The sequence below is a fragment of the Notamacropus eugenii genome, chromosome 6, assembly GCF_028372415.1.
Source record: "Notamacropus eugenii isolate mMacEug1 chromosome 6, mMacEug1.pri_v2, whole genome shotgun sequence".
In the NCBI taxonomy this organism is placed as follows: domain Eukaryota; kingdom Metazoa; phylum Chordata; class Mammalia; order Diprotodontia; family Macropodidae; genus Notamacropus; species Notamacropus eugenii.
Genome location: NC_092877.1, coordinates 31,896,422 through 31,923,095, shown reverse-complemented (window position 1 = coordinate 31,923,095; position 26,674 = coordinate 31,896,422). Strand labels below are relative to the sequence as shown.

The window sequence follows — 26,674 nt, the reverse complement described above, 5'->3', positions numbered from 1 at the left end:
ACATCAGCCAATCCAAAAGCACTTATTAAACTCCTGCTTTTGTACATCCTTCCTTCCTACATGGCTTAAAAAACTTCCATCAGTCTTGTGGAATATTCTCCACACCCTCTTTCTCCCAATCCGTTTTAATGACACTTTCCTAAACTTCTACTCTATAATCTTCCCAACTTTTCTCCCATAATAATAATACTAATAATAAAATAGTAACAATACAAACAATAATTAGCATTTATATAGTGTTTTAAGGTTTCTAAAGCATTGTATATGTGTTATCTTATTTGATCCTCACAGCAACCCCATGATGTAGGTGCTGCTGTTATCCCAATTTTACAGGTGAGAAAACTGAGTCATAGGTTAAGTGACTTGCCCAGGGTTACATAGCTAGCAAGTAGCTGAATTTGAACTGAGGTCATTCTGACTCTCAAGTCCAGTACTCTGACCCACTCTGTGACACCCTAACTAACTTAAGAAACTCACATCTCTGCTGTATAGCTTAGCACTGATGCTGTGTAGCTCTGTGGTATATAACATTTTATCAGTAATTAATATGAAGACATTTCATATTTGTGAAATTAGCAGCTGGTGTGAAGCTATGATATTTGTTGCAGTGGCTCACAGTCAGGATCCAAAAAGATTTCAACTGAGTAGAATGAAAGTAGTATAAAGTAGTAAGAGGAAGTTTCCTGGATATAAACCCAAAGTCCTTTACCTGTATAACAGGTTTGTTTTTTAAGTCCAAGTATAAAATGGAAAAGCCTGGCTAGACAACCACAACTTGTGTGAAGATCCAGAGGTGTCATGGATTTTAAGCTCCAAGAGGAGTCAGCAGTGTGATGTGGCAGCCACAGAGGCCAGCACAGTCTTGTTCTAGTTGCTGTGTTCTGTTCATGAAGCCTCATTCTTCTTTACTTTGAAGTTTTCTTGGGAAGGTTGGATGACCAATTCTTGGATATGGAATACGGAGAATTTTTGGTCAGGTACCTAAAGAGAGAACTCCCAAGGTTTCTTCTAACTCTTAAGGTTCTCTGACAACTCCACCATCACCTGCCCTGTGTGTTTGAATATGGAGAGGTAGCTTAAAGTAATGTGCAGGAATGAAGCCAAGAGGATATTAACTCAGCTCTTATCTCTGAATCTTAGTTACCTTGTCTGTGAAGCAGTATAATAATACCTGTAGTATTGAACTCACAGGGTTCTTGTGTTCAAAAGAGATGATGTTGTAAACCTTATTATTACCAGCCTCAGAGAACTGTTGTGCAGATCCAATGAGATGGTACACAAAAAACACTCTGTAACCTTTTGAAGTGCTCCATAGTTGACCACCAGTATTAATATTAGAAATTGACTTGTTCAAATTGACGCTGGTTTGGTAATCAGAAGGGTTTGAGATTCATAACTGAACTTGCCTCCTTTGTTATAAAGGTCCAATGGAGTAACAGACATAAAGCTTTAAAACCATAAGTAGATGGAGGCTATTAGTGTGTTAAAGAGCTTTGTGACCATAGAATGCTCTAGAAATATGAACTTGTATTCATTGGTTTGCCACAGGTAAGTATTTGGGAAAGAGAGTATATTGGCTCTGACTTCTCTTTGTTTAAAAAATGTGAAGACTCTATAACATTGCTTTATTTTAGGCATTTGACGTTTTGGTTTTTTTAAATTCCCAAACCTAGGTAAGCACATTTAGTTCCCTGTTATGTTTGCCCAGAAATTAAGACAAGGCAGGTTGACTGAGCTTTTGAAAATCATGCAGCCAATCAAAGCCTAGCTAGCTTTAGTGAATGCATAAGCTGCAGGCCTCAGAGACACTGGATTTGGCAAGCTGAAGTCTTCTGAGGGGGCGTGTTGGGCAGTGTTCGCTGTATGCTGACTAACGTACTGCCCTAAGTGTTGGCATGTGGAGCTGAGATGCTTTTGATGATTCCGGTGCTGTCCCTGGGTGGGATTCTTTTGTGTCACCTGAAGCCTGCAGGGTTTAAATTAAACTTTTGTTATTATTCTTTTTTGACAAACAGGACCTCATTATCTTGAACATCATTTCAATGAAGGAAGGTTATTATTGTTGTTTTTTCAAATAACCAAATAATTTCCTTGTGCTAGGGAATGGCATAGAGGAACCATCACCAGGAACACCTTTTCCCCAGTTCCACCTCCCTCCTTTTTATAGATTAATGATTCAGGGTTTGAATGTCACACACATTGTTGTCACCAGTTCCACATTCTTTCCTTGCACAATGTGGTAATACTTTGTTGTTACACCTTTGGAGGACTTTTAAATTTTGTATGGTGAATTTATGTATGTAAAGAGGGCTGTCCCCCCATAGAACATGGGGGTCTTGTATGACTCAGAGAGAGGCAGAGTAGATATCTGTAGCTTCCTCTCCCTCCATCTTTCTCCAAGGAAGGTTTTAATTCCTTCCAAGAGGAGAAGCAGGAAATGGAGGACAGAAGAGACTTGACCACTCTGTACTAAACTAAAATTATATTTGTCTTCTCCCTTAAATATTATTGGTCTAAGTTAGGGGTGGGGAATCTATGGCCTTGGAGCCACATGTGACCCTCGAGGTCCTCAGGTGCAGCCCTTTGACCAAATCCAAACCTTGACTGAATCCAAACAAAGGGATTTGTTCTGTGAAGTTTGAATTTAATCAGAGGGTCACACTTGAGGGCCTAGAGGGCCACATATGGTCCTGAAGCTGCAGGTTCCTTACCCCTGGTCTAGGTGATATAATTTTCAGGTTCACACTAACTTCTAAGTATTCTGATTAATGAGGGAAACAGGACCCCAGTTTTATATTGACTTAACTCCCTACCAAATACCGGTTCCACAGTGAACACACGCACAAAGCAATTTTTTATCCAATTCAATAGCAAAACAGAAGTCAGAGAAAGTATACATAGGAGAATATATAACAAACATTACAGAGTGAAGGAACTCTCCCACTAGGAGCCAGGTAACTCAGCTCAACCAAGAGAGAGGGCCCCAGATCTCTCCCAAGGGGGAGTTCCCACAAGTCTCTAGTGTGGCAAGTTGGGATAGGGACATCATGGAGACTGCCAGCTCCTCTCATTTCAGCTTCTTCCCAGAGTCTTTTCCCTCAGCAGCCTGGAGTGGGCCTGATATCTTTCAAGTTTTTCAGTTCAAGCCAAAAAGTGCGCAAAGTTCAATGAGATTCGATGACTACAGAGCCCAAAGACTTTGAAAAGACTGACATCCTACTCTGCCACTCTTGCCAATTCAGTCCCATTCCTCACACAGGTGCAGGTAATTGATCTTCACCAGTAAGAAGAGAATCCCATACTAATGGGCTTTGAGACTGGGGTTACAGTTATTAATTATAACACCCATAAGAAACTCAGATGCCAGTGGTGATATCATCCTAGGAGGCTGAATTCTTCCATCTGGGTTGGTAGAATGAGTTGTAAAGTAATGGGCCCAAACTTATGTAGTTAGTGAGTAGCAGAGTCATGATTCAGATTCTGGCTGGTGACGCTAAGTTCAGGGTTGTCTCCATTGTGTCAGACTGTCTCCCATAAGCACAAGAAAGAAAACCAGCAGGTAAAAATATAAAAATTTCCAGAGTAATTCCTGGGATCTGTGAGAATTTAAGTAGAATGGCCTGGTAATTTTAATAGTGTGCAAACTCAGTATGAGATACTGGTTTAATATGGCTGTCACCAAAGCTAAGTCTTAGGCAGCACTAATGGAACTATCATTCTGTTATCTTCAGTGAGGGATGTAATAGTCCCACTGTAACTTGATCTGACCCATTAGGAAGTACAGGCATACCTTCACCCTATGTTGGTCATTAGTCCTGCGAAAATCTGACTTTGAGTCTAGCAGCATTTTAGAGAGCTAGCCTTTTCATGGAAATACTATTGTCCATTGTGTGATCAGCTGAAGAACATTATAACAGCATTCTAGATGTTCAGGTAGAGTTTGACTATAACATTAACTGCATTAAGTGACTTTGGTTGGTGTTTGGATTGTCACCCGTTAGCCCTGGCAAGTTGGGGTGTGTCTAAATAAGGTGACTCAGGTGGTCAGGAGACTGGAAACTTACCATGTGAAGAAGAGTGGAAGAACAGGGGATGTTTAAGGAAAAAATAGAGAATAGAAAACTTATGGGAAGATATAATCATTGTTTTCAAACATCATTTAACCCCTGTAATGTGGAAGAGGGCTTGATCTTTACATGGGGTTTGTGGGAGAATAGAAATAAGAATTTCATGAGATGAGAAAGTGTGACTGGTTGGAGAGGTACCATATTGGAGAAAGTGTCCTTATTGAGGGGACACTGGATCCATTTAGTATTAAGAATATTCTCCCATTTTTATGACTGAAAGGCAAGGGATACCATGGTCTTCTTAGAAGAAGAAGCAAAATTGCAGGTGGGACCAAAGGACCATAAAGAGATGTGTGGTACCTTGGGTTCCAGCGTATTACCAATAGCAACTTGCAGGCAAGGTTATTGGCTTAATGAGGTGGGAGAGTCATCTAGTGAGGCCAGAGTGGACAACTGCATACTGCATTGTTATCACTGATATACTTTTTAAAATCAGAAGAAGGCCTCTCATGCATTGGGTGAATCCTCTGTGAAAGATTTATGGAAAGGCATGGAAAACCATCACAGGGGATGCAAAGTCATGGATAAGCTGAAACCCACACTTGTCCAGAGGCTTTCCACACTAATGAGGTTATCACTCCGTTGAAGAACTTGTTTGAGCAAAATTCCACCATCAAAAAACAAAAACAAAAACAGGCATTCCATGAAGTCTTAGTTTAAGAAGAACCTTCTGATCTGGGGTACCGAGAGTGCCACAGTCAACATTAACAGCTTCCATTATTGTATTTTGGTTGTTTTTGTCATTTTTATCATGGGATAGAACTTTTGTGTGACTTCTTGGGCTGGGGCTGAGGGCTTAGCTCACGGAAGACGTCTTTTAAAAATCCTTTTAGGACATGCTGTGCAATACACACAGGACATGCATGGTTAATGAAATTGTGTAAGTTTCTATCCAAGAGAAAGTGAGCCAGCCTTCTGTTTTCTGGATGTGACTGAAAAGAGTGGTTAGATGGGAGAATGGAATAGATTTTATTCTGAAACAAGCTGTTAAGACCCTTTTAATTAGAAGACAAGCTCCAAATGAATCTTGTGAATGAATCAAATATAAGACATACAAGAGAAACCACAGAATTTAGCAAGCGCTATTTTGCAGTCAGATGAAAAAGCACAGATATTCATGCAGGCCTCTGGGCAGAGTGAGGGAACGTGGAGGATCAGCACCATGTGTAGGTGCAAAGAATCAGCTACATCAAAAAAAAAAAATGAAGAAAAACAAGTTCTACATGGGAATCCTAAGGGAAGAGGGGGAGATTCCTTCCTTCTCAAATCACCTTTAACTCCTAGGAAGGAATAAAGGAAATGGGGAATGGAAGTCAGGGTCAAAATCTCATTAAAATTAATTAGCTCTTTCCTTTGGCTTCATATATTGCTCAGAAGTTGTAAGATTCCCTTAGATTTTTATTACAAATTCCAAATAGTATCTTCAGTAATAATTCCCAGATATCACAACATTAAGAGCAGCTAGGTTGTGCAGTGGATAGAGTGTTGGGCTTGGAGTCAGGAAGATTCATCTCTCTGAAATCAAATCTGACCTTAGACACTTATTACCTGTGTGACCCTGCGCAAGTTTCCTCATGTTTAAAATGAATTGGAGGAGGAAATGGCAAACCACTCCAATATCTTTGCCAAGAAAGCCCCAAATGGGGTCACAAAGAGTTGGACACAACAGAAAAATAACTGAACAGCATCACAGTGTTACCATTTTGTTTCAGACTGTTTTCATCAACATCTTTCCCCAGTTGACCATTATGGGCAGACAACTTTTATGGTAAATTGGCATCAGGTTAATTTTTTTTTTAAGTTAATGAAATGAAATTTTATATCTTGCTTCCTTTTGAATGATGTTCAGTAATTAGTATTTAAAGAACATAAGAAGTAGTCTTCACAGAAAACATGCTTCACCAATCTTCCTCCATCTCTTATATTCCTCTCCCATTCTTACATTATTATATTTGTGTTTTTAAGAAGCAGTAAAGACATTCAAAACAATTGGTTCGACTGTGGAAAGAGGTGGGATCATGAAATATCTGACTGTCACTGTCTATAAATGAACCCAACTCTCTCTGTTCACCTTTATTAAAGTATTCTTTCATTTACATTAAAACTATCTTATGAGTTTTTTTTCCCTTCATGTGTTCCCCTTTCTAGGATTCCATGAGAAGTTGACTGACTAGAAAAAACAGGATATGAGAAAAGCCTTTAGGTGACTAGCACTGCAGTGGAGACCTGGATCCTAGTCTGAATCTGAATTTCAAAAATCATATTTTCAGGTAAAGAATCATCCCTAATAAATATGCTCACTTTGTAGCTATTTTTGTGGTTATTGCTAAGGTTGAACTATTCATTTCAGAAATGTAGGTCAGGTAATAATAGCTCATTTTTCTATAGTGCTTTTAGGTTCCTTGGCTTTGGAGAATGTGTCCATGTTAAACAACTCTATCTGAGTTTAAAAAAACAAAACAGAGACTTTATGTAACCCTTTGGGGTCTGATTCCTTGGTCTTTACAGCCAAATATTTATTGTTTTGCCCATGGTAGCCCTAAAAAATATTCTGTGAGATGGCGTTTGTCCTCCATGATAACTGGCTGAAAGATTAGATTTTCAAGATGAGAAGCTAAATGCCCAGCTACTTTTGGGGTTATTGAAGAGGGGAGTCTTACTTGAGTGTGGGTTAGACTAGATGTCTTCTGTCTGAAGTTCTGCCAACTCTGAATTTATATAAGGTTACACCTTTTGGTTCTCCTTTGTTTGATATGCCTCTGAATTCCAGTAAATGAATAAGGCCTGATTGTACTTCTTAAAACTGTGCTGTCTTTTCCCCGGTAGGCTATTTTTGTTTTATGTTTTTGATGATCCTATCCTTTATTTATTTCATCAATGTGAATATCCCTTCATGTTTTAATAGACATAAATGAATTTCTACATCAATTTCTGTGACCAAAAATATGTATCCCCTCATGACCGACCTTTTGCTGGTGAATCTCTCTGAATTTAGCTACCCTGGGCTTTAGAAGACATGCGCAATCTTTTCCTTGACCTGTCTTTAAGGAATTTTCAGCTTGCCAAAAATTTTCACTTACTTGTAATAGTCTTGGAAAAGTGAAGGTACCCTTGATGATAAAGCATTGGGGGTAAACTTTAGTGAAAAGATCCTTTATTATAGATTCACTAGCTATAGCCCTGAGAGGCAGACAGCATGGTGTGGTGAGGAGAGAGCTGACCTCATTGCCAGAAAAACCAAGGTTCAGGTGCTGTCCCTGACCCCTGCCAGCTGGCTGTTTGTAAATAGGCCTCTAGGCACCTCTCTAAGCAAGACCAGAGGTGGTAGAGAAGCTACCTAACTGAACTGATAGAGTTTCCCAACCTGGGAGGTCTCTCTACCAGTGGAATCACAGGTCCTGGCCCTATCCCTACCCCCGGTTGTAGGTACACTGGTATGTAATTACTCAGATACCTTCTAGAGTTCATCTTTATAGCCCTCCTCCCCCTTGGCACAATAGCCTTTTGTAATGACAGGCTGTGTATGTGCTAGAAGGTGTTGAAGAGAAGTCATTTAGTCACTTTGGCTGATGTTATTCCTGAAATGCCCTTCCTCCCTCATCAGCTGTCTCTCTCCATCTTTAAAATCAAGGTGCCACTTTCTCTGTCTGGCAAGCCTCCCCTTGTATATGTATATGCATGCACACATACCTCATGCACACAAATGTACATGTTTACATGCATGCATGCAAAAACACGTGTGTACACGTAGAGAGTTTTCCCTCCTTAGATTACCTTGTATTTGTTAATCTCAGTACATGTTCTGTCCCTCTACCCAACAGAAAGTAAGCTCCTTGAAGGCAGTCTTATTTTCCTTTTTGGGGTTCTGTCACCTTGTACAACACTTTATTTATAGTTAAGCCTTCATAAATGTTTGAAATGAATGGAATAGAATTGACTTATAGAAGATCTAGGTTCCAGTGTTAGAACTGCTGCCAATCACTTATTCCATCACTATGCATTTGTTAAGCACCTGCTGTTTGCCAGGCACTATTCTAGGTGCTGAGAATACAAAAATAAGAAATTCCCCCCTGCCCTTAAGAAGCTTAGAGTCTAACTTTTGTAATATTAGGTAAGCCCCTTATCTCTAATATTTGATTTCTTGTTTTATAAAATGAAGGATTCCAGTGAGATGGTCTATTAGGACCCTGCCAGTTCTAACATTTTGATTCTTATGTTCCCACATTCATCCTCAATCTCATCCAAAGACTCCACTGAATGCTGTATGTTCCAAGTACTGTGACTATATTTATATTGTCAATTTGGCTTTATTAACCATTGCTTAAATCTAGTAACGCTAACTTTATTCCCTTCACAGAAGAGTTTGGAAATTAAAGTCTCCCTGATATTCTGCTAGATATAGGCTGAAGCAAAGGGATCACTGACTGGGATTTCCTTTTGCCTGTAATGATTATGGGATTACCCTTGGCGCCCACAGTAACCAAGGAATCCTAATATCTTGCTGTGATATATATAAAGAAACTCTTTTTTAAATGTTGTTCAAGATGCAACTCGTAGTCCTGTGGCCCTTAAATGCTAGGTAAAATGAAATCTAGTTTTAAAACTTCGCAAGCTTCTATGGTGTGTCTTTGTTATCATTATGCAAAACTTGCCTTCTTATATGATATATTTTCTAGGAAATAACCCAGAGATAGGTGACTTTGTTGCTGTCACAGAATAATTGCCCAGTTGGAATAGTAGTGTACACAAATGCTCACAGAGAAAAATCATTAATATTAAGAAAGTACTAGTTAACAAGGTTTTGTTCCTAGATTTTAAAATGATCCTTTTTTTTGGTGCAGTATGAGAAACATGATACATCAATTATAGTGTTACTTAACTCTTTACGTAGTAAAGACTTATTAAATATTACAGATCAAGAAGCACACAGATTGGTGTATGTTAGAGGCAGAGAAATGTCTTCCCCATATGGAAGAAGAAACCAGGAAACAGGGACAAAACAAAGGCTTTTTAATGTTTTTTACATACTTTAAAAAGCCAGTATTCATCATTCATCATCATTCAGCAGTCTCAACAATGTTTCCTCCTGAAGCACACTAACGCTTTTTATGACTGTACTCACCTCCATACGTTACTCTGGGCAGCTGGGTGGTGTGGTGATAAAGCACTGGACCTGGAGTCAGGGGATGAGTTAAAATTGGGCCTCAGACATTAACTGCATGACCCTGATCACATTACTTAGTCTCTGTCTGCTTCAGTGTCCTCAGCTGTAAAAGGGGAGTAATAACCACACCCCCCTCCCAGTTACTGTGAGGATCAAATGAGATGATCTGTGTAACACTCTTCGTTCAGTGCCTGGAACATAAGAAGCATTTATTTGCATAACTGTGTAAATGCTGGTGGCTGTTGTTATTTTAATTCTTCTGATGGCTTACTTGTGTGATCATAGATCCATTACTGTGGACATTTCTTCCATAGGGCAGTTTACAACTCATCCAAGAGCCTCATCCTGGGCCCCTCTTGCCTGTAACCTTATATAAATTCTCCATAGTTGGTCCACCCGTTGTGCTGGAACCTTTCTGTAGGTGTCTTGACGTAATGTGAATACACCAGTAAAATATGTGGGCTGCCATTAGTTATCTCATGTTATGACTGCTCTACCTCCTTTTCCAGTTACGCATCTCTCTAATGCCATTCTTTGGACCACCATTACATTGGGTGGACCAACTCTGAAGAATTTGTGAGGTTATGGACAAGAGTTACACAGGATGAAACATCATGGATGAGTTGCAATCTTCACTACTGGTAGAAGTATTCATGTGGATCTATAATCCATGCAAGCAAGCCAAGACATCAGTACTTTTTTGGTAATATACCACACCTTATTTGTGACTATACCATGTACCTTTCGGTTATCCTTTGAGTGACTACAACTTGAATTCTTTGGAGACTGTCTTATTCTGTGACTTGCTACTATAAAGCTGACTAAAAGAAATTTTTATGAAAACACATTAAAAATTTTTTTTGGTGTTTTTTTTTTCACATCACTATCACTTCTCAATTATTCTCCCCAGCCCCAATAACAAATGAGTGCAATTAAGAAAAACAAATTAACCCTTTGCTACGTATAATATGTATGCCATATTATACATTTATCATCTACTTCTGCCTTTCCAGGAGGCAAGAAAAATGCTTTACTGTCAGTCCTCAGAAGTCGTGATTACTTACTACTTTGATCAGAGTTCTGAGGTCTTTTAATGTTGTTTTCAAAAGATTTTTTATATGAAAAAATTGGACCATTGTGTCAGGAATAAGCTTGGAGTCATTATGTAATTTTTCAAATATAATCCAGCTTTGTTTCTCCCTTTTCAATTCTGGAGGTAGTTCATTATCTACTACGTCTGTTCAAGATAGATGTACTGATGGACCATCTTTATGGGGTTGTCTATCTAACTGCAAATCATAATCTAGGAAACAAGCATTCTTCATTTTTCTTGTATGAATAAGGCTAAGCACCTAAGTGATTTTGGATTTTGTTTAGGAGGCTCTACAATGTCCTGGGACTTGATATCATCTGCAAAGAGGAGCATCTCCAGGACCTCACCTTCTATAGGGAATTCCTCTTCGATTTAGACTGCACTGGACATCCTCTGTGACCATAGTAAATACCTTTGGTGAGCATATATCTCAGTGTTTTATGCCTCACTTGATATTATTAATCAGAGAGTTTTCAAAGTCATCTCTGTTTTACCTTTTTAAGAATCTTATATGATTTTAACACATGCATGGGAGACACTTTCTTGCCAGGGAGCAGAGCCTTTAAGGTCCTGTCAGAGAGTGTTTGCTGACTATAAGAGAACAAGCACAGTGGGTTCTTGTATTCACCATATCTTTCAGTCAGTTATGTAAATGATGGAGAATATAATTTATGAAAGCTTGTCTGTTTGCTTCTTCATCAAAGATACCTTTTCTAGGTTATTCTTGTAAAGATTTTATAGAAATGGGAAAGTAAACACAAGGCTCAGTAGTTGATTTTTCACCATCCCTTTTTCAGGTAATAATACTAATGTTCTATATTCCCTCCAAATATTGGGTATCTTTCAGATATCTTCTTTCATATATCTTGAGAACTGATCTCTCAGCACCCTTAAAATTGTGTTGCTTTAAGCATGAAGCTCTTCTGTGTATACTAGGGCTTGTCTAGTTCCCAACTTTGTCCCCTTTTGTGCAATTTCTACCTCCTTGTGTAGCTGGCCAGAGGCTGTGATTTTATAATTCATTTGTGGTGGGCTCCAGTGTCATTAATGAATAAAAGAGTTTATCATTAAAACCTTGACTGCTTTTTTTTCTATTTAGGACTCTGGTTAAGCCTTTGATGTGTTTGTTTTTCCTCCTCTGCTTTTTATTACATAAAAGTTTTATGTTCTAAATTGTTGCTGCCTTTGGTTAACATCTAACAAAATATATTATAAGGTGATGGAAGTGGTTTGTATGCGTCTTCATTGTAGCAATTGACTGACACTAGTTAAACTAGTTAACCTTCCTTAGGAAATGATGATAGTCTATATAGTTGTCTGTTGTTTGTTTAAATAGGTGAGATTAAAGTTGCATTCTGTGTCTTCTCATTTTCTGTTCTTCTGATGTGATACTTGTTTTGCTGTTTGTGTTAGCAAGACAGTAGTCTGACTTGCATAGACAGCTGAATGATTCCCAGACGGATTATCAGTCCCTTCATCTATATTACCTCCCAACTTCTTGAAAAAATTGTTCATATGTGTATGGTTTCTCTATAGTCTATAAACCTTTGTCCTCTTGTATTTGTTACTCTTGAACCATGTTTTTCAACATTTTTAATGTCTTTCCATATGCCTTCCTTTGTCCTGAAGTTACCTTGTATTAAAGTATATATTGATTTAATTTAGAGGGATTTAATAGGTTCCTTGTAGAATTTCTATACCTCCTCATCCCCTATAACAGTTGGTATATACAGAAGGGAAAAAAAGAGAACAAGCACCTACTATACAAATATTATCTCATTTTTGATCCTCATAATAATATTGTGACGTAGGTGCTATTATTATTCCCATTTGAGGAAACTGAGGCTGAGAAAGGCTAAATGACTTGCGTAGGGTCACACATTTAGTAAGGCTGGATTTGAACTTGGGTCTTCCTGACTCCAGGCTCAGCACTTTATCCATTGGCCTACTTAGCTGCAGTTGTCTTCATGGTCTTCTTTTTGTAAATGCTTATCTTGAACACTATAATACAAGTGACCAGTTGTCCCATGAAATTAAAAAAAAACCCACGTTACCTATGAACCCAGAATAAAATTGTCTATCTAGTCTTTTGTTTCTCCAATGAGAAGCTGAGAGTCATGTCTTCTGTTTGATATGATTTTCTTCTTGTAGTTCTATGTCCACTCAGTGGTCACTGGATAAAGATTTCACATTTAGAATACCGAAAGTTAAGTTATTGTTTATATGGTTTATATGGTTGAAAAACTGATTCTTATTATCATTTGCTCCCTTTTCTGCTGCTTTGCCACCATCACTGCAGAAATAGAAAGATCCATACTGAACTGAGACCTGTTCTCCATAGCTCGTATGCCATGCTGCTGTCTGGTACCAAGGACTTTCTGTAGCTCAGTTCTCTATCTCGTTCTCTTAGGTTAGGGTCATTCCACCTTCTAATATGCCAATTCATTAATGTAATAAACTGTATTAATATGCTAAGAGGATTGCTATCTTAATTAATGGCTAGGGGAGTTCCCCTCACTGCCTTTCTCCCTTAGCTGGGTAATATGTGCCCTACACTGAGGGACTTTTAGCTACTTTTTTGGTTTTTACTCCCAAATGATTGGTTATGAGGCATCCAGCCTAGTTACGATGAGTCTTTTAGTACTTAACTGGATGGGCCCATGGACACTAGATATAATATGTTACTAGAATCATATCTGAAGCCTTTGCTATGTGGCAAGAACCTGTCAATGCTTGTAGTCCTCTGGAAGTTTTCAAGAACCTAGGGGCCATACCAGATATATCATCAGGATATGTGTTTTCAAACAATTTTCTCTGCTCCCATAAATATTTTACTTCAGAGTTTCATTTTTGTTTTCAAATAAGCTTCATTCTCCTTCCACTGTTACCACCCCTACCACCCACACCCCCATCCTCTCATTATTATTCACCTCCTTTTATGTCATAATTAACCACCTTTTAGCCTTTTTTTTTCCAGTATTATTCATGGCCCTAGTTCCATCCTAAACTTAGGACTCCACATAGTTGTTTTGTACCTTCAGTATTATTCATTGATCTCCATTTCAATTGAGGGAGAAGGGGAGGGAGGGGGAGGAATGAAATATCTTCTGTAAGTGCATTTTGTTGTGTAGTAGTGTTTAGAAATAGCTTTCATGAATCTTACAACTCTTAAATTGTGTTTAGTTAGAATCGATAGAATTTGAAACCTCTTTGTTTCATATTCTCCTTCCCTCTTTTACATATTTTACCAGAAGGAAAGCGAAAGGAAGGTTTCCACTTTTTTTCTGTTTCTTTTTTCTTTTTTTTTTGCTTTCCATATTCCACAATTTATTTCATTTCAACAATTATGTCATACATAAAAAAGAGTAGGCCAAGTCATAAACTTGATAGTATTTTCTTTTCCTCTCCCAGGCTCAGCCCAGCATCATCCCTCATGTAATAGAATAAAATGGATCCCACTATCCGGTGTCATTCTCACTCAATATTACAGACAGAAGTCCTGAGCTCCTTACCTTTCTGGATACTCCTTTGGGTTACCCAACAAAGATAGTAGCATTGTATCCTAGAGTCCCTCAGTGTAGGGCACATATTACCCAGCTAAGGAAGAAAGGCAGTGAGGGGAACTCCCCTTGCCATTAATTAAGATAGTAATCCTCTTAGCATATTAATACAGCTTATTACATTAATGAATTGGCATATTAGAAGGTGGAATGACCCTAACCTAAGAGAACGAGATAGAGAACTGAGCTACAGAAAGTCCTTGGTACCAGACAGCAGCATGGCACATGAGCTATGGAGGACAGGTCTCAAATAATGAGATACTTGATAAGTTTTGTCTAAACTGAATGGTGTAATGGAAAGACTCAGAGCCCAGGGACTTAGATTCTAGTCTTGTCTCTTTTTAAATAGGTAAATCACTTCTTGCTGGGTCTCATTACTCTGCTATAAAGTGAGAAGATTGGGCTGGGTAACCTCTACAGCTTCTCCCAGGTCTGACATTTTGTAATTTCACTTCACAATGTGACAAGGATATAGGAGTAGGACCTGCTATATGTAAGCTTTGTTTGGCTGTGAGATGCTGCTACATTTGGGATATTGGTAGGTGTTTTGGGTTCCCTTGCTGCTTTTGAATGTGATGTTTTAATAACTGAACTTGCCTCCTTTTGTTGACAGTTTCAGAAAATTCAATGGCTGACCAGAGAATGGACATTTCTTCTACAATTAGTGATTTTATGTCACCAGGTCCCACTGACCTCATCTCCAGCTCCCTTAGTGCTACTGGGATGGATTGTAATCGAAAAAGGAAAGGCAGTTCAACTGATTATCAGTAAGTATTTAGGATTTTCTTTTTCTTATGTAAACCTTGTTTAAAAGTGGTCAGATATAAATCTCGGCCTTACCTTTTTTGTAACCTTAAAGGTGTGACCTTATTCACTATAAGGGAAATAAAGAATTGCTCCCCAAGACAGTTTTAGTTTGCTTCTCTTAATGGTTTTTTCTTCTCTTTCTCACTGACTTTTGTGTTGTCTTCCTCTCTTTTCCTACACAAGTTGAAAGAGGAGATTTAAAAGTCAAATTCTACAGTTTTCTAAGGTTCTTCAGTTTCCTCCTCGAGCCCAGGACCTTAGTATTTTAAATAAGGTTCTGAGTAAATGTTTGTTGAATTAAATGAATGGATATGTCTGTGCATTTTGCCTCTGTGCATTCACTGAGTGCTTCCTTTACTGAAGACAGGTTTCTTTTCTGCTTTCACATTTTACACTCATGTCTAAGATTATTCATAAGCGAATGTGCTGATTTTGTTGTCTTGAGAGCAATATTAGAACGCTTGAATATAGGACTCAGATCACTGCTGTTTTATTGACGATATTAGAAATGAGCTTGTAGCTGTTATAATGAGTAGTATTTGTGTTTCTTTTCAGACTTGATGGCTTTTCTTTTGAGTAAGTAAATTTTCATACTTAAATTTTTATATTTCTACCATACTTAGGTAAAAAATCTAAAGAAATAGAATGAAAAAACATTTATCATTTATGGGCAAATCATAACTTAAAACTGCCCTAAGACTTTTTGTGACAGCCCAGTTTTGTTTTTTAATGATTTGAATTATTGAATGTTTGGATTATTGTCCTAATATCCATTTACTAGTTTGGTGGAGTTTTTTTTTTTTAAGAGAAGAAAATTTCCACAGAGTAGTACGTCCTCTAGAGCAAATACTTTCTTTTGGAGAATTATGGTAGAATTAGGGACGTTAAGAATTTCTTTGGAGATGGCTTCAGGAAATCTGCATTTATTAAATTCCAGATAGTTGGAAGGGGGAAAGGCCCAGTGGAATAGTGAGTGTGAATACAGTGCCTGTGAGAGATTACTGCCATTTTCTCTTCTTAGAAAGAGTTGGAAATCTTTGACTGAGATCCTTGTTCCTGCTTATTTTGTGTCGTTAACATGATTCAAATTCCGGATGTTCCACATTGGTCTATATCCACCATTGTGAATGTGAAACTTTGCTCTGGACGTTCCTTTTGTTGAGAATTCTCTCTACCAGGAAGAAGACACCCAAGAGCAAAGGCAGACTTCTCTGTTTAGCCCTGCAGGAAGATTGTGGTAGTGATGAGCCTTCGGGGCCACTTGATGAGGGGTTTTCAGACTTTTCCGTTGATCTTCAGAGTTCAATAAGGCATCCAGAAGAATTCCCTAAAAGAGAAGCAGATTCCCAGCAGACACTGAATTTGTGTCTAGAAGGTTATGTTAGGGCTCTCTTATAATACCTCTGAAAGTAGTAGGGTTCCAGGACATACACACACACACACACACACACACACACACACACACACACACACACACTTGCTCACACAAACACACACTTGCATACTCTCAAAACCTATGCAGTGAGGTTTCCTCTTCTGAAAACTTGAAAACCCAGGGTACTCAGAAATTCCCTAATGAAAAGGAAGCAGAGCATGCAGCAGGGCTTCGGGCCAGCCCCTCTAGTGCTAGTGCTCAAGTGTCTTTCTAGTTCTGAGAAGACAACATTTTTGACCCATCCTAGGACTTTGCAAATAGATGCTCACTTATCCAGAATGATTAAGGAGTGGGCTGTGTTCTGGTTAGATTAATATTCTGCTTCACCGAATGGTACTTTGTTATTGCATATGGATTTAAAAGGAAAAATACAATGATACTTTATATTTATGCTAATATTATGCTAAATATAAATGCAGTTTTTCTTGGATCTGGAAGGCATTTCAGTGACTTAGAGTTACTTCATTTCATCATTTAGGAATGTCCTTTGGTCAGTACTCTTCTCAGGGTTGAGGATGTTGTATAATTTGATTAGTTTGGCTGCTTGGATTCTGTATAAATGGGAACTTTCCATATTATGAAGAAATTTTTGTGAATATCTTATTAACGAGTTTGAATATTTTTATTTTGTTTTGTTTTCAGAGAAAGTATGGATACAGACAAAGATGACCAGCATGGAAGGTACATTATGCATCTTTATTAATGTTCTATATGTCAGAAGATTTGCTGCTGTTATTTTTGTATGTTTGGTTAATTTGCATATAACACAGAGAAATTACTCCCCTTCCCCCCAAATTACAAAAGAGATGGTAACGACCCTTCTCCCAGTCACAGTACCACTTCATGGCATTGCCCAGGGGACAAGGGCCTCAAGGTAAATAAAGAGAGTAGAAGTTGAGAAAAGAAATGGGAAAGAAAATGACTTACACTACCACTAATCTTCTGGGCTTTGTGGGATTTTTCTTTTCTAGGTTGGAATACCCAGACCAGCAGGGCAGAATCAGAAATGCCAGGTAAATGCCCAAACTCATCACATATCTTACTTATGATGACTCATCCTGATGGATACCAAAGAAAAGTTAGGGACAAGGGAGGCAGAAGGAGTTGACTTGTACCCTGCTGGGCCTTGTGCTAGGCTCTTCTCTCTAGGTTAGGTTGACCCCATTCTCAGCTCTTTTAGCAGGTTGGAGGCTAAAAGCATCCCTTCAGCTTTAGCAGATTATTGATTGTTAGAGGGAATTTTAACTTCAAGGGCAAGGAGGTGTCCCCAGACACTTGGACTGTCCTCCGTTCTGAGCCAGAGCAAAGCCTGTATTGAATAGGTCAGCGTTCAAGCCCAGATTGTGGGTGATGCTTTGCTGTTGTAATGAGGCCAAATACCATGCCTCTTACCCATGTATACCATTCAAAACTGTCTGCAGATGTTTCCTGAAGTCAATTATCTCTGCCCTGCCCACTGTTTTTAATAGGGGATCTTTTTTTTTCTATTTCTTCATGCCATGAATACAGACACTTAGGCTGTGTCCTAGCAAACAGGATGCGAAGCTGTGAAATTTGTTTGAACTGTGTCACCAGGGATTTTCCTTACATTGTGTAAGTGGCAGAACTGGTGCTTCTGGTCCCTCCCGTATGGATCTTCTGTCTAGATCAGCAGAGCACGTTTTGATTCTGGTTCTGTTTGCTCTCCACATACAGACCCAGCCTTAGTCTCTGTTTGAGAACAGTTATAGAAGGATGGTGATCACCTCTCAGGGAGATAGTGTCTGCTAGCAAAGGAGATATGACCTGGAAAGGTAATGTTAGCGTTTATGGTGTTATGGCTTAGGAAAAAGTTTCTTCCGTGGCACTGAATGATTGGCATGTAGGTCATCTTGAAGGATAGTGACTTTTTAAAAATAAAGCCCTAGGTCACGGAGACAGTCCATTCGCATTCTACAGGGTGGGGGTTGGGGAGGGCACAGCAGTTGATGAAAGGATGTAAGGGTTATTAAACAGTGACTCATTGAATGAGTCATTGACAGACTATTTTTTAACTAGAAAGGTACCTGAAATATACTTCCTAAAGAAAAACAGGGAGATCTTTTTAAAACTCAAAGGTTGGTAAACTGTGGAACAGATCCCCAACTAATAACCACTGTAAGGGTGGGAGTACTTTTCTTTTCTTTTTCTTTTTTTAAAGAAGGACAGAAAGTAAGAAAGTGAAAACGGAGTGAGAAATAGTCATATTTACCATATTAGTTTGAATCTAGGCCATACTCTAAAATGAGATCTCTTTTAAAGGAAAAAATACATATACTTAGTGTAATGTTCTGGGCCAGTGTATATGAAAAGGAATTAAATTTTCAAGGAAGTGAAAGCTTCATTTATCTTTCTTGAGATTTTTCCCCCTATAATAATGAAATGCCATTTGAGTATTCATCATAGCCAGCAGTTTGAGATTTTACTTTGGGGAGAATAGGAAAAGAACCTATTGTACTAAAAGTATAATTATAAACTAAATACCAGATTTTGTACAAGCCAGATTTGGGGAGGTGAAAGTGTACTTTATATGTGTACTAAATGAGTAAGGTCAAAATAAAAGAGTTGATTGTTGTAATGTTGCAGCTAACTTTAGGACTAAGTAAGATAAGATAATTACAGTATCATTAAAGTTTTCCTAAGGTAGTAGTGAGCCAAAAAATATGTATGTAAAGCATTTTGCAAACCTTAGGTGCTATATAAATGTTAACTATTACTATTATAGTCAAACCTCCAGTTTTGGACATTGTGTAAATTCTAAATTTGACGTATCACATGAACATTTAAAGGAGATACATTTCTGTTTTTGGCCATTTTGTTCTGTGAATAATCGTTTTTATGTTATTGCTTAGGGAAGCTCACAGTCAAATTGAGAAAAGGCGCCGAGATAAAATGAACAGTTTTATTGATGAACTAGCTTCTTTGGTACCGACATGCAATGCAATGTCCAGAAAGTTGGATAAACTTACTGTATTAAGAATGGCTGTTCAACACATGAAAACATTACGAGGTGAGTCATTTATGTCAGAGAATTTGTGTTTTGTTTTCTTCTGTACCCTAAATAGCGTGTTTTCCCATACTTATCCAGAATGTTACAAGGTACCTAAGCAACTATTATCGGTTGCAGATTTTCATCCATTGAAAAATGTACTGCCATTTTATCAATGAATGGCATACCAAATGATCAGTTTCTGAAATTACATATTAAATGCACAGTACATTATAGTGGAAAGGATATTGGTCTTACAGTCAAAAGTCCTGGGATCAAATCCAGCCCAACTTCTATTGAGCTGTAGAAACAACACTGGAATTTAAGTTAGAGGATCTGGGTTATGGCCCAGAGTCATCTTTTATAGACATGTGACTAAGGCAAATTGCTTTGGCACCTCTGAGCCTCCCGTTTTTTTCATCTGTAAAAATAGAGATAATAATACCTGCAGGGTTTTTGTCTGGAACAAACAAGAAGATCTTTGTGACTATTAATACCTATAAATGTCACCTGTTCTTATTTAGCCACAATTTGTAATTTTGATGAATGCAAGGGGAAACAAAAAAGTCCCAGCTCTCAAGGAGCTCACAGTTTTATGGGGCACTTGAGAAAATAGATATGCAAAGAACCTAGCAGGAGAGCCAGCTAAGTCAGAGGATCCTGAAAGGATTTAGAGGTAATATTAAAAGGAAGCCAACACACCAGTGTAAAACGAAGCAGAGTTGCTGCATTTCTTGTCAGTGACTAGAGTGGAACTGTCACTTCAGATTCTGCCACCCATCTATATAAGGAAAGGGTGCTGGCATCTCCAGAGTCAGGAAGAGTGCGTTAGCCTGACATACATGCAAAGGGAAATCTGTGCAAGAGACTGCAGACGGAATAAGGAGATTGGTTTTCGAGATGTACCCGGGAGGGCAAGATGCTAAGAGAATGGCAGATTGTACATAGTGCTTTCAGAAGACCAAGAAGGTGCAGTTATGAACTTCTACCTAAATAACTCATCATTTATGAGAATGGTTTCTATACATATATGGAGGATCCTCACTGAATATAGGTGGTGAAAACACAGGCCTTCAAAGGGTCATTTTTTAAAAATTTAGGACATCTTTATAGTCACACAAGTGGGAGACTTAGAGGATCTTACTGTGTCTGTTAATTTAATAAAAGCATTTGACTTGACAGAACAAGATGTTGCTTTTGTAGTTCTCTTTAAGGTGTCTCTTACACATGTTAAAACAGCTTTGAAACCTGAAAATGACTGTGTTCAGTGACTGAGTAGTAATATCCAGTTAGGTATAAAATAGAGATACATGTTTGTCTTTGGTATTTTCCAGTATCAGGGAAGATGTTCAGCACAAAGTGTAAATGGAAGGATTCCCTATTCACAAGTAGTAAAGTTCTCCAGATCCACATTCATAGATGTCATGATGCTCATTGCCTACAGCTTTGGAACACTATAGACCTTTACAGTGAAATAGTGTAATTACTTTAAAGACATCGATTTAACCATCCATGCAGGAAAAACAAAGTGGATGAAGAGCATATTATTCAGAATATGACTTGCAATAGGATAGATATTTCACTATGTGTATGTGTTCATTTAACTTTTTTGCTTAGCCAGTCTTCAAATACCAGAGGAGCTATACACATCCACACACACATCCACACACACACACACACACACACACTCAATGTACTGATGGAGTGAATACTCACATTAATAAGATCACAGATCCATAACCTATGATTGTATTGCTACTGATAATATAATGCTAATTGCATTCTGTGTGTGTATGTCTGTGTGTGTGTGTGTGTATGTCTGTGTGTGTGTGTATGTACACAGTTAAGGCATTATATGCATTAGAAGATATAGCTGATGCCATATCCTGCATGTATGTCCATGTGGATTACTCTGCAGATACATTATAAGAATCAAAAATGTGTTGTACATAGTAACAGATAAGGAAGCCTCAATTTTTAGCAGAAAATTAATTATGATTCTGAAGAATGAGTCTTCTTCTTATAGTGCCTCTTGCATTTTATTTTATCAAGAATGGGCTTTGATGGTATTATCATCTTCCTAGAGTCTTCTTCATATAATGCCTCACTTTGTAAGAGAAGTCATATTTTCTTTCTTTTTTTCTTGTTTTTTGGAGGCAACTAGGGTTAAGTGACTTGCCCAGGGTCATATAAGTAGTAAGATTTGACCTCAGGTCCTCCTGACTCCAGGGCTGGTGCTCTATCCCACTCTACTACCTAGCTGCCCCGCTTTTTTTTTTTAAATTAATTATGAGAAGGATGAGGAAGCAGAAAGGGAAAGTGGAAATGACATATCCAAACCAAACAGGAAGTCTCTACTACAGTAAGTCTAGAAGTCTCTTGTTCTTAATCAGTCTTCAAATATAGGAGTAAATTGAAAGGCAGGTGCTGATGTGTCTATGGTTGCAAAGATGTATGTTTTAAACTCACAAACACATAGAATTTTCATCTAATCTAGACTTCTCATTTTACAAAAAAAAGAAGAAAAAAGTTGAGGCCCAGACAGGGATTTGATAGGATCATTATTTCTGGAAGGAATCAGAAATCATCTAGTCCAAACCTCCTCATTGTATAAATGAGGAAACTGAATTCCAGAGAGGTTAAGCTACTTGCTCAAGGTCACACAGGCTACAGGGGCCAGGTACAGATTGTGCATTTTCCAAGGTGACAAACCTGATAGAAATGGACCTGAAACCCTGGTCATTTGGCTTCTAGTCCATCGTTGTTTCCAGGCCACTAGATAGCTGCTCAGCAGCTATTAGAAATATAGACCTAAATTCTTTTCTTTTTTGCTAGTAGTTGAAAAGGAACTAATGTATTCTGTTGTGCTTTGATGTCGATGTCTTGATTTGATAGAAGACTATGTAATGGGGGAAAAGATGGGGAAGGAATTTTTAGAAATGAATTCTCAACAAGTAAGAAAAGAGTAGAAAGCCTGAAGTTGTGTTACAGAGATGTAGATCAATACACTGTTCTTCATTCATTATTAATGCAAATCTTAAATTCAATTATATATACCACTTTTCCTTCCATAATTCGTGTTGTTCAATCACATTTTCCTTTTTAGTATTTATTCCATTAAGCAGGCACTAATTCAGGGTCATCTAATAATAATGGTGATAATAGCTTACCTTTTTTTTGTTCTTTGTTATAAACTGCTGACATTCCTCCTGAAGGGTTTAAAAGTGTCAGTATCTGGAGGCAGAAGTCCTGGCTTTGCTCAGGCCCTTGCGGCCATTGCCTGTACCAGGAAATGCATCACTCTGTGTTGCCTGCTACTTTTTTGTCATTTAACTCCATGAAGGGGGACTACCTCGAAGAAGTTTCAGGCGGTGTTCCTATTTAAGGCCATGGCTGGAAAAGTCAGAGTGATTTATTGAAGAACGATTTGCTTTTTTACCCCCCCACCCAAAAAAAAGCCAAAAACCAAACCTGATCTCATCCAGGCTGCTTCAAGAATCAATTGAATGACTAAGAAGGAGAAAAGTTCTAACTTCCTGTAATTATTTCTCAGTTTTCATTTTAATGAGAGGAGCACTTTTCTCCCCCCTCCCCAAGATCCCAGAGCACAACAGTATTCACTGGTAAATGAATTATCTGATATTTTCCAAGACCAAATTTTGCCCAATTAGAGTAGAAGAGAAATGCTTACAATTTCAGTTCCCTTTGTGGACCCAGCCACTTCTAGGAGGTTTAAATAGGAATCTTTTTAAGCTAGCTAGACATTAGTACAGTTTTTCTGTGTGTGTGTTTTTTTTAAAAAATATGAACTGTTTTTTTTTTCTTTTTAAGGTGCCACCAACCCATATACAGAAGCAAACTACAAACCTACTTTTCTGTCAGATGATGAGCTAAAACATCTCATTCTCAGGGTAGGTTGAAATGGCTTCTCACTCTTTCTCCACCCACCCCCCAAATCAATAAATTATTTACCTTTATAAACTTCTGAAACATGACTATGGATAAAATCGGTCTTCAGGAGAACATGATGAAATGATTTAGTATTGAGCTATGAATCAAGTCTCTTCATGCCCTTCAATGTCGTCCTGTTATTCCATCCCAAGACTTTATTTTGTTAGAAATTATTATTGCTAGTCATAAGAGGCTAGACTTTTAGAGCTGAAATCAGTCATTGACAAGTCATTTGTGTGTGTGATTTTCCCAAATAGGGATAAGGAATTTTCACTGTGACATGTTGTATCTTTTTTAAATGTTGAATTTTGGTCAAATCACAGAGTAATGATAATGAAGCACGGTGTATCCAAGCCTGTGTTCAGTGATCCGTGTTGGGGCAGTGACTGAGGGAGGAGCAGAGAGCTGGGGATTTTCATAAATAGCATTCTTTATGCTCCCTATCTGGGTAACAGTAAAAGCAAATGTAGCAAAGTTTCTGTAAGTGACTATTTTTCCTATTTATTTTTTGGCATAGTCATCATAAGATTTGAGAAGAATTGTACTACTTCAGGATGCTGAGAATATAACCTGGGAGTGAAAAAGAGAGAAAAGAAGTAGATTATAAAAAAGCCTCACACAAACTTAAACTGAAATATTCAGTCATTTTTCAAAACATCCAAAGCCTTACCCTGTAGCAGGGATAACCCCATCGAACCTTAGCCAGCTTCCATGGGGCACAATTTGAACCAGAGAACCCCTTAAATTGACTTGTCTTCTGTATCTTGAAGAGTTTTCTGTCTTCAGGCCCCAGACTGTTCCGTGAATACCATGTTCCCTACAAGATCTGGCCTCACCAGCCCCTGCTCATGGGCAGCCCCTGATGGGCCAGATTTACTGCTGCTTGTCCTGCTCCTTGCATTGCTCTTCCTACCCAGCTCCCTCCCATAGGGTCCTGCCTCAGACTCACCACCCTCTTATGTTAGTAGCCAGGGCTTGTCTGTTTGGGTCCCCAGAGTGATGGGGTCTAAATGTGATGCCTAGGAGAAAGTAAGCTTCTTCAGGACAGATCTGCCTTGCTTTTTCTTTTAGTTGTAACAGCTGGTGCAGTCCTTTGCAAAGAGGGGCTTCCCATACATTTAAATTGGGTTAGTCTGAAATGTCTCTTTGAAGGGGCTAAAAGTCCCAGATGTTATTATGGTAAATAAACAGTGTTCCTCCATATGACAACTAGTGAAGCTACAGCCTCTGCTTACTCAGGGGCAGTCCTGTCTGTATGTCTGTATCTGTAAAAGCCCCAAGAAAGAGCTCAAAGCCTTGCTTTATAGTTTAGTTACACTGTGTCTACTGGTACACTGTTAAGCAGTGGGTCTCTTCTGGATGGCTCCCTCCCTTGCTTTATAGTTTAGTTACACTGTGTCTACTATTCAGTTACACTGTTAAGCAGTGGCTCTCTTCTGGATGGCTCCCTCCCTTGCTTTATAGTTTAGTTACACTGTGTCTACTATTCAGTTACACTGTTAAGCAGTGGATCTCTTCTGGATGTCTCCCTCCCTTGCTTTATAGTTTGGTTATACCTGTCTACTGTTCAGTTACATTGTTAAGCAGGGAGTCTCTTCTAGATGGCTCCCTCCCTTGCTTTATAGTTTGGTTATACCGTGTCTACTGTTCAGTTACATTGTTAAGCAGGGAGTCTCTTCTAGATGGCTCCCTCCCTTGCTTTATAGTTTAGTTACACCGTGTCTACTGTTCAGTTACACTGTTAAGCAGTGGGTCTCTTCTGGATGGCTCCCTCCTATGCTTTATAGTTTAGTTACACTGTGTCTACTGTTCAGTTACACTGTTAAGCAGTGGCTCCCTCTCCTGGTGAATAGGCCTCCAAAACTTGAGACTCACAGGTCTGGAACTGGGAGCTTCAGAAAGGCAGGGACAATGTCATATTTATCCTTACCTCCCTTCATGTTAAGCACCATGATTCACACATAGTAGACACTTCATGGTTGCATGAGTCAGGAAGTGAATGTGTACAGCCAGTTATCGTCAGCGTCTCTCCACTCATAAGGTAACCTACACAAGTAATTACCTTATTTCCCCCAGCCCTGCAGAGATAGACAGATATATTCAATCCAGAGAAAACATGTGACCTCTGCAAGGTTGCAAAACGTACACCTTCACAATAGGAGGGCAGGCAAGGTTGGTCATCTGAGGACCTGTGTTTTCAGCTTCAATCTTTTTATTATTGAGTAAAAACCCTTTTCCCTCTGCTAAAGTAGGAGTCTCTTGCTGGCACTTGTATGAGTACAGCTGCACAGGATTGTTATCAGGTGGATGGAAAAGGGGCTCCATTGAATTGGCCACCTCTTTGAAGAGGGAACAATTTGTTTACCTGCCAGTAGCACGTGGGCCTTCTAGAACTTGAATGTTTATTCTCTTGCTCCATCAGGGGCAGGTTTTCAGGACCATAGACAGTGTTTGGTTGCTTTAAAGCTTTCATACTGCCAAGGTGAACAGTAATTTCCCTGTCGTTAGAATTCCTTCAGCACTTTAATCTGGACCTAACAATTTAATGCTTACTTATACCTAGTCCTCAAGTGTTCCTTGTTATAGTCAGACATCATCAGAGCTGGATATGGGACCTTACAGTCTTTCATTCTACATATGAGGAACTGAGGTCTGGAAAGGGGAAATAATTTGTCCAAGGTCAAACACCATAGCTAAGATTAGAATTCCACATCTCTTTACGTTTAGTGATTCATGTTTGGGACTACCAACTAGAGAAGTCGTTAAGTATTAAAATTATGTGATCTATATTTTATACATTTTAAGAGAAGGAAGAAAAATTACTATAAATTGAAAAACAATAAAATGTAAATTTTAGAAAATTTTTAAAAATCAAATGATCATTTGAATATTTTAGTGCTGTTAAGGAATAATACTGTGCATGAATTTTAAGTTGCTCTTTGTTTCATATATTATATATATATGGGTGCATATGTATGTATGTATGTATGGAGAGAAACAGAGACAGAAACAGAGAGCTGTAGATTTTTTTTTTATCTAGCATCCATTAAGCACTTCCTAGAGAAGAAAGCAATCATTTGTTAAGTGCCTATCATGTTCAAGGCATTGTGCTCAGCACTTTACACATAGTGCTCACTATCCTCACAATAACCCCATAAGGAAGATGCTGCCAGGACCCCCATTTTGTTGTTGTTGTTCCGGAAACTGAGGCAAACAGAGCCTATAGGTTATAAACTTGCTCAGGGTCACACAACTTCTTAAGTGTCTGAGGTCAGATTTAAACTTAGATCTTCCTGAGTCCAGGCCCACTGTGCCACCTAGCTGCCTATGTGCCAGACGCTTGGAAAAGATTTTGTTGCATAAATATTTTTGTTATAAATGGGACTTACTGTATTTGTATAATCATTATCCTATAGGTCCAGTAACACATTACTGCTTAATGAAGAACTTGGTGAAATTCCATTGTGAGAATCTGTATGGCATTATGGGATATGGGAAATGTTTTGTTGTGATAGAATTTTGTTTAAAAC

General features: G+C 38.4%; 1 protein-coding gene across 10 annotated transcripts in view; it reads left to right on the top strand.

Annotated features, from left to right (window-relative positions):
* BMAL1 (basic helix-loop-helix ARNT like 1) overlaps positions 1-26,674 on the top strand; it is a 94,980-nt gene that overhangs the window by 33,959 nt on the left and 34,347 nt on the right. For 3 of the 10 annotated variants that reach the window (XM_072619376.1, XM_072619379.1, XM_072619373.1), the window contains 8 exons: positions 6,276-6,397; positions 10,669-10,801; positions 14,558-14,711; positions 15,307-15,327; positions 16,829-16,867; positions 17,158-17,199; positions 19,057-19,214; positions 23,025-23,104. In XM_072619376.1, coding sequence (XP_072475477.1) covers positions 14,572-14,711; positions 15,307-15,327; positions 16,829-16,867; positions 17,158-17,199; positions 19,057-19,214; positions 23,025-23,104 — 480 coding nt within the window. In that variant the 5' untranslated portion in view covers positions 6,276-6,397; positions 10,669-10,801; positions 14,558-14,571. Of the gene's footprint in view, positions 1-6,275; positions 6,398-9,800; positions 9,995-10,668; positions 10,802-14,557; positions 14,712-15,287; positions 15,328-16,828; positions 16,868-17,157; positions 17,200-17,890; positions 17,980-19,056; positions 19,215-23,024; positions 23,105-26,674 lie in introns of those variants that run through there. The other 7 variants (XM_072619381.1, XM_072619380.1, XM_072619374.1 and 4 more) reach the window with 6 other exon arrangements.